The sequence below is a fragment of the Astatotilapia calliptera genome, chromosome 2 (genome assembly GCF_964374335.1).
Source record: "Astatotilapia calliptera chromosome 2, fAstCal68.1, whole genome shotgun sequence".
Lineage (NCBI taxonomy): Eukaryota > Metazoa > Chordata > Actinopteri > Cichliformes > Cichlidae > Astatotilapia > Astatotilapia calliptera.
In genome coordinates this window covers 33,914,044-33,938,830 of record NC_137423.1, presented here as the reverse complement: position 1 = coordinate 33,938,830, position 24,787 = coordinate 33,914,044, and the positions used below count along the sequence as shown (strand labels likewise).

General features: G+C 41.6%; 2 protein-coding genes across 2 annotated transcripts; both read right to left on the bottom strand.

Moving 5' to 3' along the window:
• Window positions 1–127: 127 nt before the first annotated feature.
• Window positions 128–8,495, bottom strand: zgc:92907 (ALG13 UDP-N-acetylglucosaminyltransferase subunit). Its single transcript, XM_026144042.2, has 4 exons — window positions 8,291–8,495; window positions 4,690–4,852; window positions 455–593; window positions 128–355 (listed from the first exon to the last, which is right to left on the bottom strand). Exons 1-4 carry the CDS (start codon window positions 8,369–8,371, stop codon window positions 244–246), a joined length of 495 nt encoding a protein of 164 aa, XP_025999827.2. The 5' UTR covers window positions 8,372–8,495; the 3' UTR covers window positions 128–243.
• A 6,541-nt stretch (window positions 8,496–15,036) lies between these two features.
• Window positions 15,037–23,240, bottom strand: rap2c (RAP2C, member of RAS oncogene family). Its single transcript, XM_026144029.2, has 3 exons — window positions 22,278–23,240; window positions 21,353–21,638; window positions 15,037–16,353 (listed from the first exon to the last, which is right to left on the bottom strand). The coding sequence occupies exons 1-2, from the start codon at window positions 22,548–22,550 to the stop codon at window positions 21,360–21,362; spliced, it is 552 nt and encodes a 183-aa protein (XP_025999814.1). The 5' UTR covers window positions 22,551–23,240; the 3' UTR covers window positions 15,037–16,353; window positions 21,353–21,359.
• Between the last annotated feature and the right edge of the window lie 1,547 nt (window positions 23,241–24,787).

Below are 24,787 nucleotides of genomic sequence, written 5' to 3'. Positions count from 1 at the left end.
TCTTTCCTCAATTTTTCCTTGACACCAAACACTTGAAATGAGCACCTTAAAATTCGATGCATTCATATAAAACGTCTTTAGAAGACAAATCTAGAACATACAAAATAATTAAAAATATACAGCAGGGTTGTATTGAGTTGTTTTTAGATGTGTATCATTATTGCATACAAAAATATAACACATCATAGTGTCATCTGTGTATCGTACAGGTACATAACACGACATCATGCAGATATAGACTTTTCACTTAATGCCAAGAGCTTTGTCCATAAAGTCTGCAAATTTCTTTGGCTGTCCAGGCGGGAAGGGCTGCAGGACTGAGAGGTCCATGGTCCTTAGAGTTTCTGTCAGGGTGCTGAAACATTTCATCCAGAGACAAACAGCTGTTACTTCAATCTGACTGATAATTCTCACATGAATCAGCTGCATGTGGGTTCTGTGTAGGAGCACATACCTGCACGTGCAGTACAACAGGTGGGAGTCTATGTGCAGCTGTCTGGCCAACTCCAGCTGGTGGTTGTCCATCAGTTTGTCATTGACTACGACCAGCAGAGATTTGCCTGCACCGAGAGCCTCCAGACAGCTTCCTGCCCCTGAGGAGGAAGAACAACACTGAGATTCTTACCCAGGGAATACACCGGGTGTGTATCTGTGTGACGTCACACCGCTGATAAGTATCTGTTTCATTCTCCGCTGAGATTTTACTCTGCAGAGGGTCTGAAACCTAACTGGATTCTCTGCTGCATTCCTGTATCTCACTTCCTGCGCTTCTCATCAGCTCTGTGCAGGTCAATGCTGTTGAAGATTGTCAAGACAGTCTCACTGTGTCGATGCTACTATGGAGTAGTAAACAGTAGCAAACTGTCCATATGTAGGAAGTTTTCTATTCCCTGGAGTGTGACTTCCTGATCACCCCTCTGTTTTACCCGTTTATGTCTTAGTCATGATCCTGTCACAACACTCCCTCATTGTCTACCTGACCCTTGATGTTTTACAACTATATACAAACTATACACCCCACTGATTGTTGCCCTCTCCCATCCTCTTGTGCTTCTATATAAACAGTATGCTTGTCAGTAGCTCACTTTACCAACCCACTCTCCTGGTTGGTAAACCCACTGTATACTAAAATACCATCACAGCTATGGAAAACATGCCTTTGAGCCATTTCTTCAACAACACAGAGCAGAAAGACGATTCTGCTTATGAAACCCGCTGCAGCACATTTGGTGGATCTGCAGTTGTCTTTATTGGGCAGCTGCACTGTTTGTATTCCCAGGATTATTTGTAACTAGAACCCAAGTTAAAGAAAAAACAACAACATTTTGTTGGAAAGTTTTATAGCAACTTCATTGTAATCTTGCAACTGGTAATCCATCACACGAGCATGCTGTGGCCTGTTTATTGTTGGCTGAATTAATGAAGGTGGCTATTATGTAAATGACAAAAATCTAAGAATATTAAGAGTTTCTAGACAAATTATGTCTCAACAGGACCTCAGACATCTTTCCAATGTGTTTATTTTGATGTTATGAGTCTAAAAACGCAATCGGAGCAAAAAGGAATCGAACCACCAACCTTCCGATTAGTGGCTGACCTACTCTACCTCCTGATCCACCCCATAATGAGGTTAGGAAATGTACAAGGTATCTCTGTGAGCTGTAACAAACCGCTTCAGGCAGTTTTTTCTCCTGTTTTTGCTTTGAGACATCACTGAAAATAGATGTCTCTAATTTGACCACCTCGTGCACTGAAGCCCCGCCTACACGCTGTTTAAACTTTCTGGTTATGACAGGCAGCCAGTCAGAAGACAGATGGCTTAAAGGGTTAAAAAGAAAAAAGAAAAAAGCTCGTTTCAGGCAGAGGACAAACTCAGGAGTTGCACAGTAAGATAAACGAGAGTCATTTTTAACTGTGACTCATACAAATATACTTTAATAGAGCCCAAGTAGAAAAATAGGGAGCTGGAAATGAACATAATAGGTTCACTTTAATGTTTTTGTTTGTCACTCTTACACTGTACTGTAGCTGCACTTTTATTATTACCATATTTTTAAATCCTTACTTCGGTCTTCTCTACAGTTTATTTGACATTTTCTTCTTAGTTCTCTAAATTAACCACCTGTTTATAATTAATACAAATAACATTAATAATGGCCCATTAAATATCCCAGGAGGCCTCTCTAGAGAGCCAACAGTACATTAACAAACCACAGACCTGACTCATCCAGACGGAAAACAGCCATCATGAGAGTTATTAATTGCACCTGTGCTTTTCCTTCTCTGACATGTCAAATGTCTTCTGTGTAAATGGGTCTACTGGGAGAGGAAAACAGGACCAAGTAAAAAGACACAGCAGTGGCTCAAGACTAAGAGCAAACTCAGCCGATTAAAAGAAGAATTTACTATATTTAAACCAGACAACCATTTGTCAACACTGATGGCTCCAGCTGCAGTTTTCTGCTCTTGTTTTGTGTGACAGTAAGCTCGGGATGTTTGTCAGTTTTAGACACTGGGTCAGGAGTAAAAATGTGGAAATGAGAAAAAAAAAAAGTGTCCCATCTGTGGGGATGGGATGGGAACTGGTTCTTGTAGAAAACCAGTTCCAAGTCGTCTAATTCCTTGGAAATGTTAGTAAGTGTAATATGTGTAATAATTACTTTATGAGTAACGACTTTGTATGAAAGTAATTTCTTTATTGCTGCTTAGCAATGGTGGTGACTCTCAAAACTGAGCCAATGAGAATCAATAAGGAATCTAATGAATAACTGATATTGACAATGGAATCTGAATCGCTAATTTCTTATCAATCCCCATCCCTACCAGCCTTTTACAGCCATTCTGACACTTTACAGACCGATCTATTTACACAACAGATACACAGTAGTAACTTGTAAAGGAAACAGTCATTTGCAGCTTCAAGTGCCTCTAGAGGCAAAAGGCCTGGTCTTCAGTCATATTTTAAAAGCGTTTAGCTCTGTCTGAAAACTGCTTTGTTATGAATATCCTCCTGTTTGTAACTCCAACTCCACTCGGAGGCCCTCGTACGGCTGCACCATTAATCATCAGTCTTGTGTTTGTACACTGATGAAACATTTCTTTTGCTTTGACTTATGTTTTCCGGGAAGGTCTTTTAACACTTAAAAATTATCGCATGCTTTCCTTGTGTTCATTAAACACACGGGGCCCACATCCATATCAGAGCTGCAATGGTTGGTGGATTAACCTTCATTTGGCAGGAGTGGAGTCATGCAGGATCCTGGCTGCATACTTATATGTTGGTGTGATATTTTTATTTAAAAAAAAAACAAAAAACTGTCTTCTTTTTTAAAACCATTAAATATGAAGGAATTTAATAATAATAATAATAATAATAATAATAAATTTTATTTGTGAGCGCCTTTCAAGTCACCCAAGGACACTTTACAATAGGATAAAACACTTAGTAAAACAATGGCAGAATAAGAACAATAAAATAAAAGCACAAGATAAAATTAACAAACAGTGGATTCACAGTGAATATGCAGATTTGAACAGATGAGTTTTGAGTTGGGATTTAAACTGTGGGAGAGAACCAATGTTTCTTATTTCTGGGGGCAGAGAGTTCCACAGCCTGGGAGCAGAGCAGCTGAAAGCTCTGCTTCCCATGGTGGTGAGGCGGAAGGAAGGTGCAGTAAGCTGGATAAAAGAAGAAGAACGAAGTGAACGGGCAGAACAGGTGGTGGTTAACAGGTCAGAAAGGTAAGGAGGAGCGAGGTTATGAATGGCCTTGAAGGTGAGCAGAAGAAGTTTGAAAATTATCCGGAATTTCACAGGGAGCCAGTGAAGTTCCTGAAGAACAGGGGTGATGTGCTGGTAGGAGGGGGTTCTGGTGATAATGCGAGCAGCAGAGTTCTGAACCAGTTGAAGCTTATGGAGGGATTTTTTTATGAAATATGCATACATAATTAGATTCATCACTCCATAAAAGCTGTTGCCACTGATTTTCAGTCCAGTTCTTGAGTAATTTGTTCCACCTCAGCCTTTTCTCTCCATTTCCCCTCCTTATAAATGTCTTGCTAACAGCCACCCGTCCACACCATTTCTAATGAGGCTTCAGTGAACAGTAGATGGACCAGGTGCATCTCTCAGGTCTTTGCCATTTACTCAAACTTTTTTAAGGACACAGTGCACACCATGTCGAGGTATGTCAAGTTTTCAATTAGAACTAAAGAAATGAGAACAAATTATCTGTTTTTGTGACAGGCCGCTAGCAACAATAGTTATGTGTCGACACAACACTGGCTCATCCTGTGAGTCATTCAAGAAATGCTTGAGTGAGGCTCAAGATTTGCAGATCTTCTTTCCTCCATTTACTCCTGCTGTGACACGGGGGGCATTGATATTTACATGCAGCTCTCAACCAACCAACAGTGAGGCTCTGCAAGTTTTTTGAATGTGTTTCTTATAAATTTAAATGGAAGCTGAGGTTCCTTTTATGCAAGAATCTCACCTTTTTAATTCCAACAGCCATTTAAACCAATTTCAGACGCTTTGGGTTTCTGTAGAGATGTATCCATAGATATAAAAATCTCTTTTCCAGCTAATTGTTTACTCTTATTTTCAACTAGAGATAATAAAAATGAAATAAACTGTCACCATGTGTGGGACGGGAATGCATTAGCTGTGTAGGACACCTGATCGCCCTACCTGCGTGGCTGATGACGAGATCGGCCTGACTGATGTCCTCTGCTATTGAGTTTTTGAATCGAAAAGCCTCCAGTCTGATGTGTGGACAGCTGTCAGCAGCTGGAAGAACTGAACCTCTTCCAACCTGAAGCACCAAACGCTCATATCCACGAGCCTTTAAAGCCTGAGGGAGAAAATAATTGCTTAGTATGAAAGCAGCACAAATTCACATCAATAATTTACACATTATTGACATTTTTAGACTTCAGAAAGATTTTAGAGGGAATATCTTTCAGTCATATGATATACACATTGTGCAGGTGTGAGCCACCTGCGGCACCTTTTTGAATTAGTTTCCTGAGAACCTTATTCATAACTTGATACCTGCGAGCGTCACAGGTTTGGTTTCATATTTCCTTTTGTCTGCACACAGACAGTCCCATATGTCATTATATCACCACAGTGCAGTGTTTTAACCTCTAACACAACTTAAAAGCTGTGAATACTGGATTTGTTATTATTATTATTATTATTATACAGATTTTCCTATAATTAATTTATCTACATAATGGTACATGTTGTAGTTCAGGATTAATTGATAAATATTTGCCCATCCTGTTTAATGGCAGCTAATTTTCCATCAAGCTCGAGAACAGCGCTTCACTTGTTCCATATTTTGTCACGTTATAGTTATATTTCTTCAATATTGTTAGAAAATTAGTAAGACACAATGATTACTGTGGTGCTGAAGGGAGATTTTTAAAAAAAGAAATCAAACAAAATGCAAATTTAGGGCTCTAAACAGGGGCAGTACCTGTGGACTGGCAGACCGGGGTGGTGGTCCCCATCTTTAAGAAAGGGGACCGGAGGGTGTGTTCCAACTACAGGGGGATCACACTCCTCAGCCTCCCTGGGAAAGTCTATGCCAGGGTGCTGGAAAGGAGAGTTCGTCCGTTAGTCGAACCTCGGATACAGGAGGAACAATGCGGTTTTCGTCCTGGTCGCGGAACACTGGACCAGCTCTTTATCCTCTCCAGGATACTTGAGGGTGCATGGGAGTTTGCCCAACCAGTCTACATGTGTTTTGTGGACTTGGAGAAGGCATTCGACCGTGTCCCTCGGGGTGTCCTGTGGGAGGTGTTGCGGGAATATGGGGTGTCTGGCCCATTGCTACGGGCCATTCGATCCCTATACAACCGTTGCAAGAGCTTGGTTCGCATTGCCGGCAATAAGTCGGACTCATTCCTGGTGGGTGATGGGCTCCGCCAGGGCTGCCCTTTGTCTCCGGTTCTGTTCATAATTTTTATGGACAGGATTTCTAGGCGCAGCCAAGTGGCGGAGGGCTTTCGCTTTGGTGGCCTCAGAATCTCATCTCTGATTTTTGCAGATGATGTGGTTCTGTTGGCTTCATCGGGTGAGGGCCTCCAGCTCGCACTGGAACGGTTCGCAGCCGAGTGTGAAGCAGCGGGAATGAGGATCAGCACCTCCAAATCTGAGGCCATGGTTCTCAGCCGGAAAAGGGTGGAGTGCCCACTCCGGGTCGGGGATGAGTTCCTGCCCCAAGTGGAGGAGTTCAAGTATCTCAGGGTCTTGTTCGCGAGTGATGGGAGAAGGGAGCCGGAGATCGACAGACGGATTGGGGCTGCAGCTGCAGTAATGCGGACGCTGCACCGGTCCGTCGTGGTGAAGAGGGAGCTGAGTGTAAAAGCGAAGCTCTCAATTTACCGGTCGATCTACGTCCCTACCCTCACCTATGGCCACGAGCTGTGGGTAGTGACCGAAAGAACGAGATCGCGGATACAAGCGGCAGAAATGAGCTTCCTCCGAAGGGTGGCTGGCCTCTCCCTTAGAGATAGGGTGAGAAGTTCGGCCATCCGGGAGGGGCTCAGAGTAGAGCAGCTGCTGCTCCACATCGAAAGGAGCCAGCTGAGGTGGTTCGGGCATCTGACAAGGATGCCCCCTGGGCGCCTCCTGGGTGAGGTGTTCCAGGCATGTCCCACCGGGAGGAGGCCCCGGGGCAGACCCAGGACACGCTGGAGAGATTATATCTCTCGGCTGGCCTGGGAACGCCTTGGTATTCCCCCGGATAAGCTGGAGGAGGTGGCTGGGGAGAGGGAGGTCTGGGCCTCTTTGCTTAGGCTGCTGCCCCCGCGACCCGGCCCCGGACAAAGCGGATGAAGATGGATGGATGGATGGGCTCTAACAGACATTTAAGTTACTGTAGCACATACTGAGACCATTTTGGTGAAGAGAAATATTTATTGTTCAGTATTTTATTTTGCACACATGAATGAAATTCTACTCTTATTAATACTGTTATTTTAAATGTTGCTAGGTGCACCTTTTCAATTGCTCATTAGATAAATATCCAATCTACCAATCACATGGTAGCAACTGGTGTTGACGATGTTTCCGTGCCTGAATACATGGTCAAGACAACCTGCTGAAGTTCAAATTGAGCATCAGAAAAAGAACTTAACTGACTTGAAAGTGGCCTTGTTGTTAGTCTCAGTATTTGAGCAACTCGTCTGATCTACTGTGATATTCTTACAAAACCATGAGATAATGGTTAAAAAACAAACAAACAAAAAACCCCAGAAAATATTAGGTGAACATCTGGGTAAAAATGCCTTGTAGATGCCAGAGGTTAGAGGAAAATAGCCAGGCTGCTTTAAGATCATAAGAAGGCATCAGTAACTTAAATAACCACTTGTTACAATCAAGGTATGCAGATGAGCATCTTTGAACACATAACAGCTGGGCAGCAGAAGAGCACACCGGGTGCCACTCCCATCAGCTAAGAACAGGCAGCTGTGACTAAAATTCACATGAGCTCCCCAACGGTGGAAAACAGATGACCGGAAAATGTTGCCTGGTCTGATTAGTCTTGATTTCTTGAACATTCAAACAGTAGGATCATGAAAGCACGGCTCCATGCTGCCTTTGGCGTAATGGTGTTGTTGACATTTCTTTGCATTCTTAGTGCCAACTGATTATCATTTAAAGTCTAAGAGTATTATTTCTGACTATATCTTTCATTTTATGACCACAGTGTACCATCTTCTGATGCTTGCTTCCAACAGGATATAACACCGTGTTAAAAAGCTCACATAATCCTCAGCCTGTTTTCCTGAACAAGACAACGAGTCACCAAATCTAAATCAAATGGAGCACTTATGGAATATGTTGGAATGGGAGATTCCCGTCATGGATGTGCACCAGCTATGTGACGCCAGCATGTTAATATGAACAAAACTATGTGAGGAATGTTTTCAGCACCTTGTTATAAGTGAATGTTATAAAGATTTAAGACAGTTTTGCAGACAAAAGGGAGTCCAAACCAGTCATTGCAAGGTATGCCTAATAAATTGACCGGTGAATACATGTACCGATGGCCAGAGATAACTTCCACTTGGTTTTTAAACATAAAACTGGGAGGTTGTCCGCAAAATAACAGAGCACATTTAGCCCACTTATATTGGTCACAGATAAAAGTATTCCTGCATAAAAATAATAGGGAGCTCATAGATTTTAAAAGCTCTACGGCCTATGCCCTGCTGATTTCAGTGGTTTATTGCACACTATTCACATCTTCAATAACTCCTCAGGTAACTTTCCTCACCTGAGTGGCCTCAGAGGAAGTGATGCTCTCAATCAGCTCGTCGAAGCTCGTGGTGCCGACAGTTACAAACACCGTCTTCATGTCTGCTCAGCGAAATTGCCCGGGTTTTCTAAATTTACGCACTTCAGTTTTCATCTCATCCACATCTTCGTCGTGCACCCGCAGACCTGACAGCTACTTCCGCTTCAGAGCCGATGGCGTCACAGCTATGACGTACAACGCGTCATGGCGCCACCTATAGGACCGGAGGTGTTTCTGCGAGGGGTACTATGTGTATGTGTGAGCTGCAGCATGGAAAAATACCAGTTTACTGCTTATGCAGGAAGGTGTCGATTCAGTGACAGGAATGTTAAGCAAGAGCAGGGTAACATGAATGAAAAAATATTAATAATTCCAGGAATCGTTTGGTTTTTCAACATATTTTTCACCATGAAACACAAACATAATGTCCCATGTTTATTATTAATACTAATAATATTGATTATGATGAGGACAATAGTATAATAGGACTACATTTCAACATTTTTCAGGTTATCATAATAAAAAATTATTATGTCATAAGGAATCCAGAGAGCAGATAATGGTGACAAAGACAACAATATAAAAGGGAGTAAGAACAATGTATTTGTAAAGCACATAAATACATGTGCTTTAACTGACCCAAGGACACCTATACACACAGAGGAATGTGATTTCATTATAAAAAAGTAAAAATTGGCACAGAATACAGAACAAAAGAGACACATAGAGTCAACAATAACCAGAGGACAGTAAGGTGGCATGTAGAGTTACAGATATTACAACAAATGAGTGAAAATGTGGGGTTTTAGCCCAGACTTAAAAGCAGAGCTGAAGGATGTTCAACACAAATGTGGAGCAGCGACTGCAAAGACTGTCAGCTCTTTGTTTCACCTTGGAACATATTCATGAGATCTTGGCTTGTGGATCTGACAGACCTGGGAGCTGAATGAAAATGAAAAAGAAGGTAATATAAGCCGGGCTTGTTTATTAAGAGCCCTAAAAACAATCAGTGTGATATTAAAGTGAATTTTTAAATAGACAGACAGCCAGTGTAGCGTGGCCAAGACTGGAGTGATGTGCTCAAATTTTAAAGAGTTACATTAATTCAGAAATGAGCTTCCTCCGAAGGGTGGCTGGCCTCTCCCTTAGAGATAGGGTGAGAAGTTCGGCCATCTGGGAGGGGCTCAGAGTAGAGCCGCTGCTGCTCCACATCGAAAGGAGCCAGCTGAGGTGGTTCGGGCATCTGACAAGGATGCCTCCTGGGCGCCTCCTGGGTGAGCTGGGTGAGGTGTTCCGGGCATGTCCCACCAGGAGGAGGCCCCGGGGCAGACCCAGGACATGCTGGAGAGATTATATCTCTCGGCTGGCCTGGGAACGCCTTGGTGTTCCCCCGGATAAGCTGGAGGAGGTGGCTGGGGAGAGGGAGGTCTGGGCCTCTCTGCTTAGGCTGCTGTCCCCGCGACCCGGCCTCGGATAAAGCGGATGAAGATGGATGGATGGATACATTAATTCAAATGTGAAGTAATAAAGGCATGGACGACTGTTTCCAGATCATTTAAAGAAGGAAAGATTTGAGTTTGCTAATGGTTTTTAACTGGTAGCAGCTATTTTTTGACAACGGAACAAATTTGTTTGTCAAAGCGAAGCCCCGGATGAAAAATAATACCCAGGTCTTTTCCATGAGACTTTAAATATGGGATGAGATTACCTAAATTGCTGTCAAAAGCACTCCTAGATTTGGCAGGACCAAAGATGATAGCCTCAGTTTTGTCACTGTTTAACTGGAGGAAGTTAATTATCATCCTGCCTTTAATATCTTCACGACAGTCCAGTAAGAGCTGGTTTGTAGTTCTGGTTTAAATGATAACGTGTTGGGTTGTTACCAGGTGAACTCTGGCTGGAAGGCTGAGTCATTTGTTTTTGTTTCAGCTGTGTTTTTCCTGTGACAGGTCAAAGGGGTTGTTGTGAAATCTGATTAAACATCAGTGCAAACGGATTAAGCACCAGCTGGCCACACCTGAACAAGCTCCTGAAAGCTCAGCACACACTCATTGTGTAGCATCATAATGAATGCAGGACTGGTAGCTGCAGGCACACCTGGACTACTAATGATGAAAAGCTGCTGTCCATTTACTTCACTGTGGCTTTACAGTGAGCCCTGCCAGGTCTCTTTCACAGACATGGCACCAACAACACGGCTGGGCTCAAAGCTGTCCATGCTGCAACGACAACCATCAAATTCTCATACAGTACTGTATATTTCCACTTCAGTGGGCCAATTCCTGTAAATATGTTGTACTTTTTATGGGACATTGTAGGACAAATAGTCAAAATTACGTGACAGGAATAATGTTTATTGGTTAAAAATAACACAAAGACGTATGAATATACAGGCTTTGTTCATAAATAACTCCACTTGGTCACTTGAAGGGGCCATTCCAGCGGCCTTTACTTAACTCTCGACAGATCTTCTCCACGTCTGTTTGGGTCCCCCCACTTTCCTTTTTCTTTGTGGGTTCCCCTAACCCTTGTGACGTTGTCGAAAGGTTTTTCGAATTTTGTGGCCAATCCGGCCCCATTTTCTCTTCTTGATGTCTTGACCAACTGGGTTCTGTCTGGTTCTCTTCCACAGGTCTGTGTTCGAGATCTTCTCAGGCCATCTGATGTTGAGGATGTGTCGCAAGCACTTGTTGATGAAGATCTGTATCTTACTGGTAATGGTGTTGGTTACCCGCCATGTCTCGGACCCATACAGGAGGACTGCTTTCACATTGGTGTTGAAGATGCGGATCTTGCTGCGCTGAGATAAGGCTTTGGAGTTCCAGATGGGTCGCAGGATGTTGAATGCAAGCCTTGCTTTGTTGATACAGCTCCTAACATCTTCATCTGCACTGCCATCACTGTTGACTACGCTTCCTAGGTAGACAACGCGGTCAGTTCCCATTAAGTCTTCTCCCTGTAGCTCCTGTGGATGTTTTTGTCGGTTGTTCAGCCGCATCACCTCTGTTTTTCTGACATTAATCTTCAGGACGGGCTTTTCTGCCTCTTCACTGAGCCGGGTAAGCTTGGACTGTGCATGTTGCTGCTTATGGGACAGAAGGCTGACGTCGTCTGCAAAATCCAGGTCCTTCAGCTGTTTGGTGAAGGTCCACTGGATACCGGTATTGCTGCCCTCTGTGGTTCTTCTCATGTCCAGTCCATGACGATCGGGAAGCTCGTCGGTGACTGCATGCAGCCTTGCCTCACTTCGTTTTTCACTGCGAAGTGGTTGGCCAGTTTTCAGTTGTGGATGATCTGGCAGGATGTGTCTTCGTATAGCTCTTGGATGATGTTGATGCGCTTCTGTGGGATTCCGTAGTGTTGCATCAGTTTCCAAATGGTCTCCCTGTCGACACTGTCGAAGGCTTTTTCAAAGTCGACGAAGATTGTGTACAAGGGAGACTGCCATTCGATAGACTGCTTGATGATGATGCGCAGAGTGGCGATGTGGTCTGTACATGATCTGTCTTGTCTAAATCCTGCCTGCTCTGATCTCAGTCTCTTGTCCAATGCCTCCTGCAGTCTCTCCAAGATGATTCTGGTCAACACCTTGCTGGGGATAGACAGCAGCATAATTCCTCGCCAGTTGCCAAACTGGGATAGATCGTCTTTCTTTGGGAGCTTCACCAGGTACCCAAGCTTCCAGTCAGAAGGCACTTGCTCCTGTTCCCATATCTTCACTAAGAGAGGATGTAGCATCTCCACTGCTGCTGCCACGTCTGCCTTGAGAGCTTCTGGAAGGATGCCGTCAGGCCCCGGTGCCTTTCCATTGTTCAAGGACTTGATGGCTTTGGTCATCTCTGCCTTGGTTGGTGGATTGTAGTTACATGGACATTTTAATTGACAAAAAAGGTGGGCATGGGGGGGGTCACAAAGTCTCAGAAAAGCAGAAAGAGAAGTATAATGACATGGGAAGGGCATTCATGCTTTGAATAATTTGCTCACAAACATTCACCAAGTTATAAGTAGTGTTGGGTCTGTGTTTCCACAGGCTCCGCTGGTTTAGAGACTTATTCATCATGAAGAAAACAAGACAGTCAGCGATCGATCGATTTACTTGCATGAAACGCACTTCGAATCTCATTACGAATGACCCCGGCGACGGGCTCCTCTCGCTGCCTTTTATTGAAAACGTTCACAATAAACAGTAGTACCTCCCCTCGTAAACCCAGGGGGTCAGGGACAAACAGGGACAAAGGCATGTCTTGATCCTATAGATTGAACTAAGACCTTACAAATTTAAGAAGCATAATGACAAACATCCAACAATTAGACTTAACAAGTAGGCTGACATAAACCGAAACATCACTGACATTAAAAACCAGTGCCAGCGACAATTTATGCCAAGTAGACTCTCCTGCAATGTAAAGCATCAAAGTGTGGGCGGCCTGTGGTGTAAAGACTTCCTGTACCTGGGGCATGCAGGTGTAGAGCAGCAAATGTGGTGACAAAGCTCTGCAGAGGCATCAGGGCACCAGCATAAAGCGACGAGCAGCAGCATCAAGGAGCTGAAGGTCAAGAGACATCCAGGAGTCCACACTTTGAGATCTCATGTGTACTGCATAAATCGTGCTGTATTTAGTGACCTAAAAGTTTACGGTTTTTGCTAAAGTTTTCTGTGAAGCTAAACAACCACAAAATCCTCTCACATCTGCTCAGGACCTTTTTAACCAATTCATGCTTCTTTTAAATCCAGAAGCAATAACACTTTTCAGGTCGCAGCACCTAAACTTCAGACTCTTTTCTTCCATGATGCACATCTGATGTGGGTGGAAAGACGAAAATTCTGATTTAGATGGTCGCAGTTGAACTTGTTTCTCATTCGGTGAATTTAAAAGACTCACTTTGTTTGTGGTAATCATGTTTTCATTTATGATGACACACTCCTGTTCCCTGTAGGCTGATGTGGTGTTTTTTGCTGTACTCACAGTGCAGATTGAGATAAACTCAGCAGGAAAACGGGACTTTAGTTTCCTTGAAGAGCTGAGATGAGCCTGCTGATTGTGAGACATCAGCGACCCCACACAGCAGCAGAAGCATCTGCCAGCTCAGTGCAGGATGCAGATTCAGTGTGCACCCAACAGCTCCACCTGACAGCCAAATAGCAGTAGCAATGAAGATGAGCCAGTTTTCTGCTGTGTGGGAAGTTGCAGCACCATCATGTGTGAAATCTGCAAGAAAAAAAAAACTCTGCAAATGGTGCGCACGCGCACACACAGATAACAAACTGCCAGGCTGGTGCACGAAAAAACAAACACATTAACAAGGAAATGGAAAGTGTGGCCTATTACTGGCAGTGTTTATTTTTAGACGATTAAAAGTTGGAACTCTTCTTGCTCGTTTACCAGAAACATCACAAAAGTTGTTGTGTGGGCCTTATTGGTGCACATGTCAGGTATGGTGTTAAAACCTGCATGCACTCATTTATGTATCAAGGTGCAGTAAAGAGGACCCAAGGCCCATTTTTTTCACGTTGACTACAAACCCCAGATATTGCTGGGAAACCTCGGTAGAGCTGATTTCAGGTACCGTGCACCTTTCACATAGTATGAACTGTCCTCACAGCAGAACTGAGGAGATCTTAAGCTCTTAGTTCTCTTTTAGGGAAACATAAAGCATCCTTAATATTTCTTGTTACTTTCATAAGTCGAGAAAATTAAACTCCATCTTTCTGTGTATATAAGCAGTCATGTGAAAAAATAAAGGTGTCTCTGTGCAGTGCTTGCTTTCCATTTCAGCCATTCTAATGTAGATTTGCTAGTGTGATTGGGATCACTGACCTATTGCATGACTCAACTTCGGCCAAGCTTTATCTGTCAGATGTCCTCACATTTGAGCATACTTTTATGTAGAGTTCATTTCATTTTCATTTATTTATTTCAGACTTTTAGTCACTGAGTCATTGAGCTGACTCAGTGACTAAAAGATGCCCAGGGCCTGTGGCTGGAAAATAAGTCCAGATCATCACCCCTCCACCACCATGCTTGACAGCTGGAATGAGGAAGAGAAACTGTAGTTCCTCTACTGGCCACTTGAGGGCGACTCCAAAAGAGACTCCCATGTTAATATGCCTAATTTTACAGCCTGGCCTCTGTGGATAATTCTCCCATTCATCACAGCTGCATGTCCTGACACAGGCAGTTGGATCAGATTGGGGTCTGCTAGGCCTCAGCTACTATTTTGAGCCATTAAACTGGACCTCTTTACTGTTTGTGTGCTGTTGGTGCCTTTTGGATCATTTCTGGATTATCTGACTAACATTACAGCTTCCTGGGAGGTACAGATCACGCAAGAAATTATTCTCCAGTTTTGATGAGTGAAATTAGCACTAATTAAATAATAAATACCCAGTTAATGGTAACCTCTGGCTCAAAATTATGCAGTGGTTCACGCACGCTATGTCCATATTTTATACCAAATTTGCATGACACATCTGACAAAGCACCAAATCACGTCTTACAAGGTGATCAAATACTTACATCACTAACTAAAATGTACATTTTTTGTAAATCTCCTAATAGTTTTGTTGAGAATTTAATTAAATTATTAAAATAAACCCACCAATTACATTATGGACTGCTGGTGAATTTAATAATTCAGCAATGACTTGTTTACCCTAGTGTATAAATGATCAAATCAGGGTTATTTAGTCAAGTAAAAGACAAAATTTGTGTCACATCACAAAAGCAGATTCCAGCATGTTTATTACCAAATGATGACAATTGTTATCTTCCAGGGGGAAAAAAAAAACAAACAAACAAAAGAAATATGAGGCCAAACGGGGTGCAACAGATATCTTAAGGCTCTGTTAAATTTTTAGCTTCAAAACAAAGATACAACATAGCATGTATCCCAAAAATGCACAGAAAGCAAATAACTAGTATAAGTTTAAAACTGGCTAGCCCGTGTCATTAGCTCTTAATAAATAGGTTACTATAAGAAAAAGAAGAATACAAAGTGAAATCTGATTAACTGTGTCAGAACTTCTTATTAATCCACATTTCAGAGGAAGTTATTTTTTTCTAAATGATAAGGAATCGGCGTCTCTGAATATTTAAAGTGACACGCGTCATGGAGTCAAACACAAATATGCACGCTGAACTTCCTGCAGTCGTTCCCCCCTCCCTCCAATAGAATAAAATAACAAAATAAAAAACTGCCCTCAAGAAAGCTGAAAATGGAAGACCGGCGTCCACGCAAGTCACACCTTGTAGAGACTGAAAACAGCAAAATGGCTCATCCACATCACTTCAAGTTGAATTAGCGGTAAAAAACATTTTCACTTTTGAGCGTGCGTGCTTTCAGATGAGTTTCACTGCCTCACACTACTGAAAAATTAAAAATAAGCATCACTGGTTTAATACAGTTATTCACCCTGCTGAGCTAAAAAAACAAAAACAAAAAACCTCACGTTACTTTAATTCGTGTCAGTTTTACGGAATAAGATTTTCAAAATAAGATCAGCACAGTACACCAGGATGGGAAACTGGCTGAAGTAAGCATGCTTAAAAGTGAAAATGCTCCAATAATATGAAATAATTTTTTCAAATTCCAAACTTGAGACATAATACAAGGAATATTAAAGTATATAGTAATGATTTAAGCAGCTTTAAAAAGATGCTGCAACCTCACAACACTCCTGCTTTCAGGGATATTTCAGAAAAAAAAAAACCCCACACACACATAAAAAACAAAACAAAACAAAAAAACCCGAAAAGACGAATTCACAGGTGGCCGTTCGTAAAAGTCAGTCAGTACAACTTGATCCCGGGTCATCGCGAAGGCCGTTGAGGTTGCAGCAGAAACATCTTCTAACAGTTATGATATCAAAAATAGGACCGACGTCTTTCCTGTCAGATGCTCTGAGACAGGAAGTCAGAAACCACCTCAAGCAGAAACTTTGCCAGCTGCGGTAAGTTTTTAATCAGCAGGGTTGAAGTCAGGTTGTGCCCGCGTTAACGGATCATCAAAAAGCTTGAGGTGGATCCAGACAAATGATGAGTCTGTGAAACAGAAAGACAGGAGGCCATTAGCTCAGGGTTTGTGAAGTTAAACGCAATGATTTTTAAGAGCATAGCATGTCAAAGTTATTATTTTCAAATACAAGTCAGAGTCATGTTTGGATTATTTAACAGTTTTTTATGCTTTTCTCTGCCATATGTAACGGTAAACTAAAGCTTCCCTGGTTTCTGGACTGCTGCTCAGACAAAATGTACAAATAAAAGTCATTGACGGCAAACGTCTCCTTACTAACAATCCTTATGATGCTTTAAATCCACTAAGGATATGGCATAAAGTATTCCATGTCCGAGGTGCATAAAGAAAATGGTTTTCTCTCAAACTTAAAAACTCTGTGCACAATAAAAAACACAAAAACAAGAAAACAAAAAACTGTTTGGATTACTGTCCAGTGAATTTCTTCCAGTGTACTGCAGCCTGCTGGACCCAAAATGGCTGCCCTCATACTGGATTATTTTTGTTTAAACATAATAAAATTTGCTCATGTAGCTTATTAACCTACTTTCTTAAACTAATTTGAATCCTGGAGTGCAACAGTATTGACTGTTCTTAGGTATATTTCTTCTTTATTTGTAATACACGCAGGGTTACATCCTCCTGCAGGTCAATGCCCAAACAGAACGATGTTTAAGGAACGCTACGGTTTGTGTGATAAAATCAAGTTGTGGATAAAAACTGATACTCACATGGCGGTATTTTGAGTTGCGTTTACTGTGTACACGGTAATGCTCGATGTTTTATTTTTAAATTACTGAGTTTTGCGGTTTAAGGAAAGAAAATTCGTAAAGCTTGCAACTGATGCTTAAAGGTTACAGTGAAGTTACAGTACTGAGAAAAAGTATTTGCCCCTGCTCTCTCTTTTGTTTCTTTTTTCCACATTTACAGGTTTCAGATCATCAAACAAATGTTAATATTGGAAAAAGATAACCCAAGTAAAATACAAATAGCAGCTTTTAATGATTTCATATATTATGGAAAACTAACCCAAACTACCTGACCCCATGTGAAAACGTAATTGTCCTCTAATTATAAGAGCTAGTCACAGCAAGAACTGCAATCAAGTGTTTGCCATAACTGGCATTGAGTCTTTCATATCCCTTTGGAGGAATTCTGGCCCACTCTTCTTTACAGAACTATTTTAATTCACTAATACTTTTTGAGGGTTTCAAGTATAAATAGTCTAAGGTCATACCAAAGCATCTCAATTTGATTTAAGCCCATTCAGAGGTGGACTTATCTCATTGTGCTGCTGCATAACCAGGGATGGGAACTGATAAGAATTTAGTGATTCAGATTCCATTATCCATATCTAGAGCTGGGCGATATGAGATTTTTTCATATCACGATATGTTTTTTTCATTTCAGGCGATAACGATATCTATCACGATATAAGCCAAATAACTATATTTGTAAGATTTAAATGTGCTGTTGCTCACAAGTAAAATGTGAAATAATCAGCAGCTTGTTTTTATTTAAATATTTATTTCCCATAATAAGTTCAACAGGGTAGATGTACTTAAGGAACATGAGACTTTTTCAGATAAATAAAGGCAAATATTGCAAACTACACAAAAGGCAGCCGCTAAAGCGTTTAAGTTTCAAAACAGAACAAACGAAACAGACTAAATTGTCAATTTAGTATTAGCGCTTCCAGTCAGAGACTGAGGCTACGTCCACACGTACACGGGTATTTTTGAAAACGGAGATTTTCCGTTTTCGTTTTAAAAAATAATCCCGTCCACACATAAAGGCAGAAATGAAGGAAAACGCTGCTATGAACATGCCAAAGCAGCAGGTGGCGCTAGATTCCTAACCGTGCAGAAATGTTGGCCAATCAGAAGTCTAGAAGCCTCGGTGGGAAAAAGTAAACAAAGCTGGGGCATAGAAGCAGAACCGAGTCGTATGTGTGGAGGGACAGTAACTGTGTGTATATATGTAAGCATTTAAACACTGCAGAGAGTACAATTAACAGAAACAGTATTGTAGAAATTCATTTCACCGAAACAATAACGTGGCGCACAGTGTGACGCATGCACCAGTTTATTGTATTTCCAGACTTGTTTTCGGCACAATTTACAGTGCATGCTACTCTGTTTTTTGTCAGACTTGAAATAGCCGAAATACCTTCACACTACGGAACTTCTATGGCTCTTCCGTTCGACAGTCTCTCCGGCATTGGAACCATCATCTGTTTTCTCTTCGGTCACGCTCGGTTGATTTTTCTAGTCGGCACACTCATTTCCTCCGCTGGCTGCTTCCCAAACAAACCCACGTGCGGCTTGGCACTTGTGCTGTACGTAACAAGTCACGCGAGGTGACGCTGCGGCTGTGATTGGTTCGGCTCTGCGCTGCTTAATTTAGATTGGCTGACCTTTTTTTTTTTTTTTTTTTTTTTAAGAGGACGAGAGCGGCGAGGTCTATCGCGATAGCTTAATTTCTCTATCGAGTAAGTTATATCGCGATACATATCGTTATCGTTCTATCGCCCAGCTCTATCCATATCATTTACTGATTGATTCCTTATCGATTCAATTCTTACTGATAGTGCTGTGTGGTTAAATGTTTGTGCATGTTGGAGGCTTTTCCTGTCTTTGATGTGTTGGTGGACATTAAAAACAAATAATGTATTATGGTAAATGGCCTGTATTTATATAGCGCTTTACTAGTCCCTAAGGACCCCAAAGCGCTTTACATATCCAGTCATCCACCCATCCACACACATATATTATACATATATTATGCAGAACACTTTGAGGAAGTAATTTGACACATTACTTTCGCGTTTCTCAGTAAAATGACCTGAAACATACCATCTCATAATTACCATTTAACAACATAAACCTCAGGCTACAGTCCCACGCATCAGCACAAATCCCTATCCTAATGAATGGACAATAAGCTGGGCTTAATTGGCAGGCAAGAAACTGAAATACTGGGAAAAGGTTCTCAATTCCCATCCCAATTTAAAACCCAAATGATTTTGAGCTTCAAAGCATGATCTCATGACAGGATATTCTTCAGGTTTTTTTGTTTCTGTTTTTGTAGCGAGCAGAGTTCATAGTTCCATCAATTACATCAAGTCATCCAAGTCCTGAAGCAGCAAAGCAGCCCCAAAGCATCACATTGCCACCACCATGTTTGGCTGTTGATACAATGTTCTTTTTATGAAATGCTGTGTTAGTTCTCCACCTAATGTAACAGAAATATTTTAAGCTCACATTTGTTTTTAGCCACACACAAATCAAGCCTTTGGGTTTGTTTTGTTCATCGGTGGCTTTTGTCTCTTTCTTATTTCTGAATCATGAACTCTGACATCTATTGCAGGAAGTGAGGCCTAAAGTTCTTTAGATGTTCTGAGTGCTTTTGTGACCTCTTGGATGAGTTGTTGATGCACTCTTGGGAGTAATTTTGGTAGGTCACCCACTGCTGGTAATGTGCACTGCAGTTCTCTATATTTATGTGATTCAGTGGAGTTCCAAAGCCTTAGAAATTGCTTTTTAACTCTTTCCATACTAAGAGATGTCAATGTTTCTAATCAGTTTGAGTTTCTTTAACTCACAGCACGACATGTTGCTTTTTGAGTTAATTTAGCCTACTTCACTTTGTTAGACATGTTCTCGTTAAGTGATTTCCTGATTCAACATGTCTGGTAGGGTGTACTAGTGAAACTGAACTTACCCCCTGTGAATTAATCACAGTTAATTCGGGATTTTGGATAGATCTTTTCCCATAATAAAAAACTCCATTTTGTTTTTACTTGGGTTATCTAATATTAAATTTTGTTTGATCTGGCAATTTCTTAACTTTGCTGCAGAATGACAACAGCAGGCACTCTTTCTACAGTAGTAACAATATCTGCAGCATTCTCAAGAGAGGCGCATCATTTATTTTACTACATTTATTTATGCCCCAAAACGCATTTATGATACTGTTGTGCATTTAGCTAGCAGTATATAATATATAAAAAAAAATCCCAGTGAGCCAACAGATCAGACATTTTAAATTATAAATACGTAATAAATTAAAATGTCTGATCTGTTGGCTCACTGGGATTTTTTTAAAAACACTGAGCTGGGGATCCACTGATCTAATAACTGGATCAGATATCGTTCCAGTCTTAACTCAAAAATTTGGAATGCACATCTGTGCCTGCTGTCTACAGAAGCATCTATTAAACTCAGCTGTATGTTTTGTTCTGTGTTTACTTCTAGCGTGAAAATGTGAAGTACTTCAAAAAACGTAATCTACCGTGTTGATGGACTCAAAGAAAATCCAAAGGGTTTAAGGATTACTTATTATTGATTATCTGACACATTTTGGATCCTGAACTTCACAGATGTCATCATTAGTTAAAAACAACTTAAAAGTCCAAATTAAAGGTACTGATGGAGAATCAACCTCATATATCACCATAAGATGACAATGAATTAACAGAGTAATGATTAAAGGTTTAGCACTCAGAATTTTTAAAGCAGCCATCTTTATTTTCTTGTTTTAATTTGAGACTAAATGACAGGCGAGAATCCTACAGCTGCATAAGATTTAAAAGGCTGGTGGGTTTTAAACCGCGGTTGCATCTCTCACAGAATCTAAACTGAACTTCCTGTTTTGGAACATAAATTATTTTTCAGGATGTCACATTTTCCTCTTTCTGCGACTCGCCTCATAGGACCATCTGCTTCATTGCCCCCTGCTCTTCCTCCCGGCCCTGAGCATTCAGACAGTTGCATTCTTCATGCTGCATACTTTCTGCGATCTTATGATAACAAGATAAACCAAACAGTTTGCCCAGAGCAGCACCACCCACTCTTCTTTCTCACTTCCAGCCGAATCTCTCTCTCCCTCACACTGCACTCAAAACACCACACAGTCTTGTGAACCGTCTCTACAGGGACATTTTATCACATTTCGTAAAAATAGTAAGGGGCCAACTGTGCTGTGTGTCCAGAGCATGGGTACAGCCCTGCTAGATGATGTCCCTACCTTTTCCTCACTGTACCACGCAGGCTGTGCAGCACTGTTCCTGCTTCTCTGGCAGCGAGGAGTAATTCATCTGCCGGACAATCTCTGCAAACAGCTCATCCACCATCGTCTTGCTCTTGGCAGAGGTTTCGATAAAAGGGCAGCCCCACTCTTGAGCCAAAGCCCGTCCATCTGATCCGGCCACCTCACGCTCAGACTCCAGGTCGACTTTGTTACCAACCAGAATCAGCGGCACCTTCTCAAAGCGCTTCACTCGCACTATTTGGTCTCGCATTGGTCTGATGTCCTTAAAAATTGAGAAAAATAAGAAGTGTGAGATATTGAAATTTAAACAAAACAAAAAATTAATCATCAAGCAGATGCGAACTTTGGTTATTTCTCAATAGGCAATTTCTTCATGATGCAAACATTTAATTACGATTTTTCTGGCTCAAAACTGGTCACATTGTTGAGGTAAAGCTTTGTTTTACCCAGCAGACATTCGTGAATTTTCATGAAAGTTTTGGAAATATGCAAATATATATTTTACGGTTGCTAAACATTTCCTTTTGGGAAGGCCAAAACTTCTTTTCACATCTAGTTAAAGCACTTTTATTTATTGGTACTTCAAAAGTAATTATCCATTAAATACCGAGTGCTAATATTGAAGGCTCTAAAATATCAGGACGTGGGATGACTATTTTCTTTAGTAGACCTGGTTCATAGTTATCTAAGCTTTCTTATGCACTGTTTGTTTTCTGTGTGGTGCCATCCTTCAACAAATGAGTGCTATATGGAGATATTGGGGGTCCAAATGAGCCCTAGCCTTCACATTTTAATCTCGATAATGTGGCTTGTAGCATTCCCTGCATGAGAAGTATGAATCACAGCCTGATTAACCACATACGGTTGCAGATTTCAGGTGTGTGTGGTGCATCTGGGGTACCTGGAAAGACTGCTGGTTGACCAGGCTGTAGACCAGGATGAAGCCCTGTCCGTTCTTGATGTACAGGTCTCTCATGGACGCGAACTGCTCCGTCCCCGCCGTGTCCAGGATCTCCAGCACGGAGGGCGACGAGTCCACCTCGATCTCCTTCCGGTAGAAGTCCTCGATGGTCGGGTCATATTTCTCGATAAAAGTGCCGGTGACAAACTGCACGGTGAGCGCGGATTTCCCGACGCCGCCGCTGCCCAGCACGACAACTTTGTATTCTTTCATTGGGGCGGTCAAGGCGGGCTAACTCAGCAGCTAACGACTGCTATACTCGCTCCACAAACATTTATCAGGCCTTTACGAGAGCTAACGAGAGAAGCCACAAAAGTTAGACGATATACAATAACCCCCCTCATTCACATAAACAGCTCAACCGCTCATACTTGGGTTTTTCTACGTTTTCCAGCTAGTGAGACAGTAAAAGTTGATGTCCGGCAACTCCGGCGTTAGCTAGCGTTAAAGCTAGCTCGCGCCTTGCTGAATTCCCGCTGTGCCATCCTCGCGCTTTCAGTCGTTAGATCGATGTGATTCACCACAAGCGCCGGCGTTGGTCAGTGAACTTGTTGTCTACTGACGGCAGGTCACGGTGGTACACATTAGACCCTCACCCCAAACCGCATGACAGTCCCCACAGCAGCCCGCCGGTATCGCCGCAGCGTTGACTGCGTCCTTCCCTTAGTCCGGGCCTGGTTCTGGTTCCGGCCCAGCCCGGCGCCCTAGCAACCGGGCCCGTTATCGACGCAGACTCAGTGTTATAATCCCACCGTCCATTGGCTACAGTTTATTACTGATCCGGTATATATGTGACTGTGTACAGGGTGGGTTCTGCTTCAGAAAGAAAGGCTTTTTTTTCAACCATCTGATTTCCTGGAGCTAACAACCTGTTTCCGCTAACGAGAATCAGACTTCCGCTGCGACGGTTTTCATAATAAAAGCACACAAAACGTTACAGAAAATTACGATTTTTCGTTTCTAACATCCATCCAGGTTTTCCACTTAGCCAATTCTGGGTCGCGGGGACTTGATCATGTTCTTTCCTTGATATTTATTTATTTATTTAAATACAGTACTGTGCAAATGCCTTGAGACACCCCTTATTCCTTTAAATTAGTTTTTTTTAAATGCGCCCTCTCCAGGCTTTTTGAAGAAAATCTTTTTTCCTTTTCACTCATTTTCAGTCCAGTCCTTGTACCTGACCATTTTCAGATGACAATTTTAAAAAAATGTTTTACACTGACGTTTGAGTCATTCAAACAAGTGATGAGCTAGTTTTATGTCCACACACAATAGACAGTTTGTTACATTTCAGTTTTATTACAGTTTAGTTGAATACACAATAATAATAATAATGATAATTGCTAACCTACATATTTAGCGATTTATCATGCAGACCTATCTTATTCACACAAGTTATCTAAATGAGCAGATTGTTGTCACATGAAGTGGTTTCATTTATTTTCCCACAGTTACACACTATCCTCCAGGGGATTAGCTTCACTGATGCATAAGTGTGGGTTAGTTCACAATGTGAAAAACACCAAGACTGGACGTTGTGAGCAAAGACTGGTTTAATGTGCAATCACAATGTTGCCGTTATATGACGGAAGAATTTGTTTAAAGAAACAGCCACAAAATGAATCAGCTACAGGTCCATCTTGACCATTTCTCCGTGTTACTGAGGATGTCACACTCAGAGGTTGCAGTCTTACATCAGCAGCATAAGGAAGCTGGTCAACCTCACTTCCTCTGAGAGCAGTTTCGATTCCTGTTTTTATATGTATATTTGGGTGAAGTTCTCTGAATAGCTTTACTATAGTGCTTTTAACTGCAATAGATTAAGTTAGTGGTCTGCTAATTCAGATTAATTCTGCATACTGAAGACAGTGACTCTCTACAGTGCAGTTAATTTCAAAACTGCATCATTCATCACACTTTGCACTCTGTTATCTAAGAAACTTTAATTTCATCTGGTTTTTGCCATACTGTCTTTAGTAAGCCATTTTGCATTTTTTATTGTAATGCATAGTCATATTACCTCATTATATTTGAGTTAATTTATTTTTTAGATAATTAAGATAATTGTTTGATCCTGTTTTATTTAATTTTATTGAGCTATAGACTATTTTATTCATTTATGTTGTTGGGCAGATCATTAGGTATGCCTTTAAACTCCTCAATCAACACAAATATTTAATCAGCCAATAACATGGCAGCAACTCAGTGTATTGACATGTTGAGTTCAAATTGAGCATCAAAATAGGGAAGAATTGTGATTTAAGGAACTTTGAAAATGGCATGAATGGGATGGTCTGAGTATTTCAGAAACTGTGGATCTAGTGGGATTTTCCCACAAAATCACCGGGTTTACAGAGCATGGTTTTCTGAGGGAAAATGCCTTGTTGATACCTGAGGTCAGAGGAGAATGGTGAGACTATGTCAAGCTGATAAGGGTCAACAGTAAT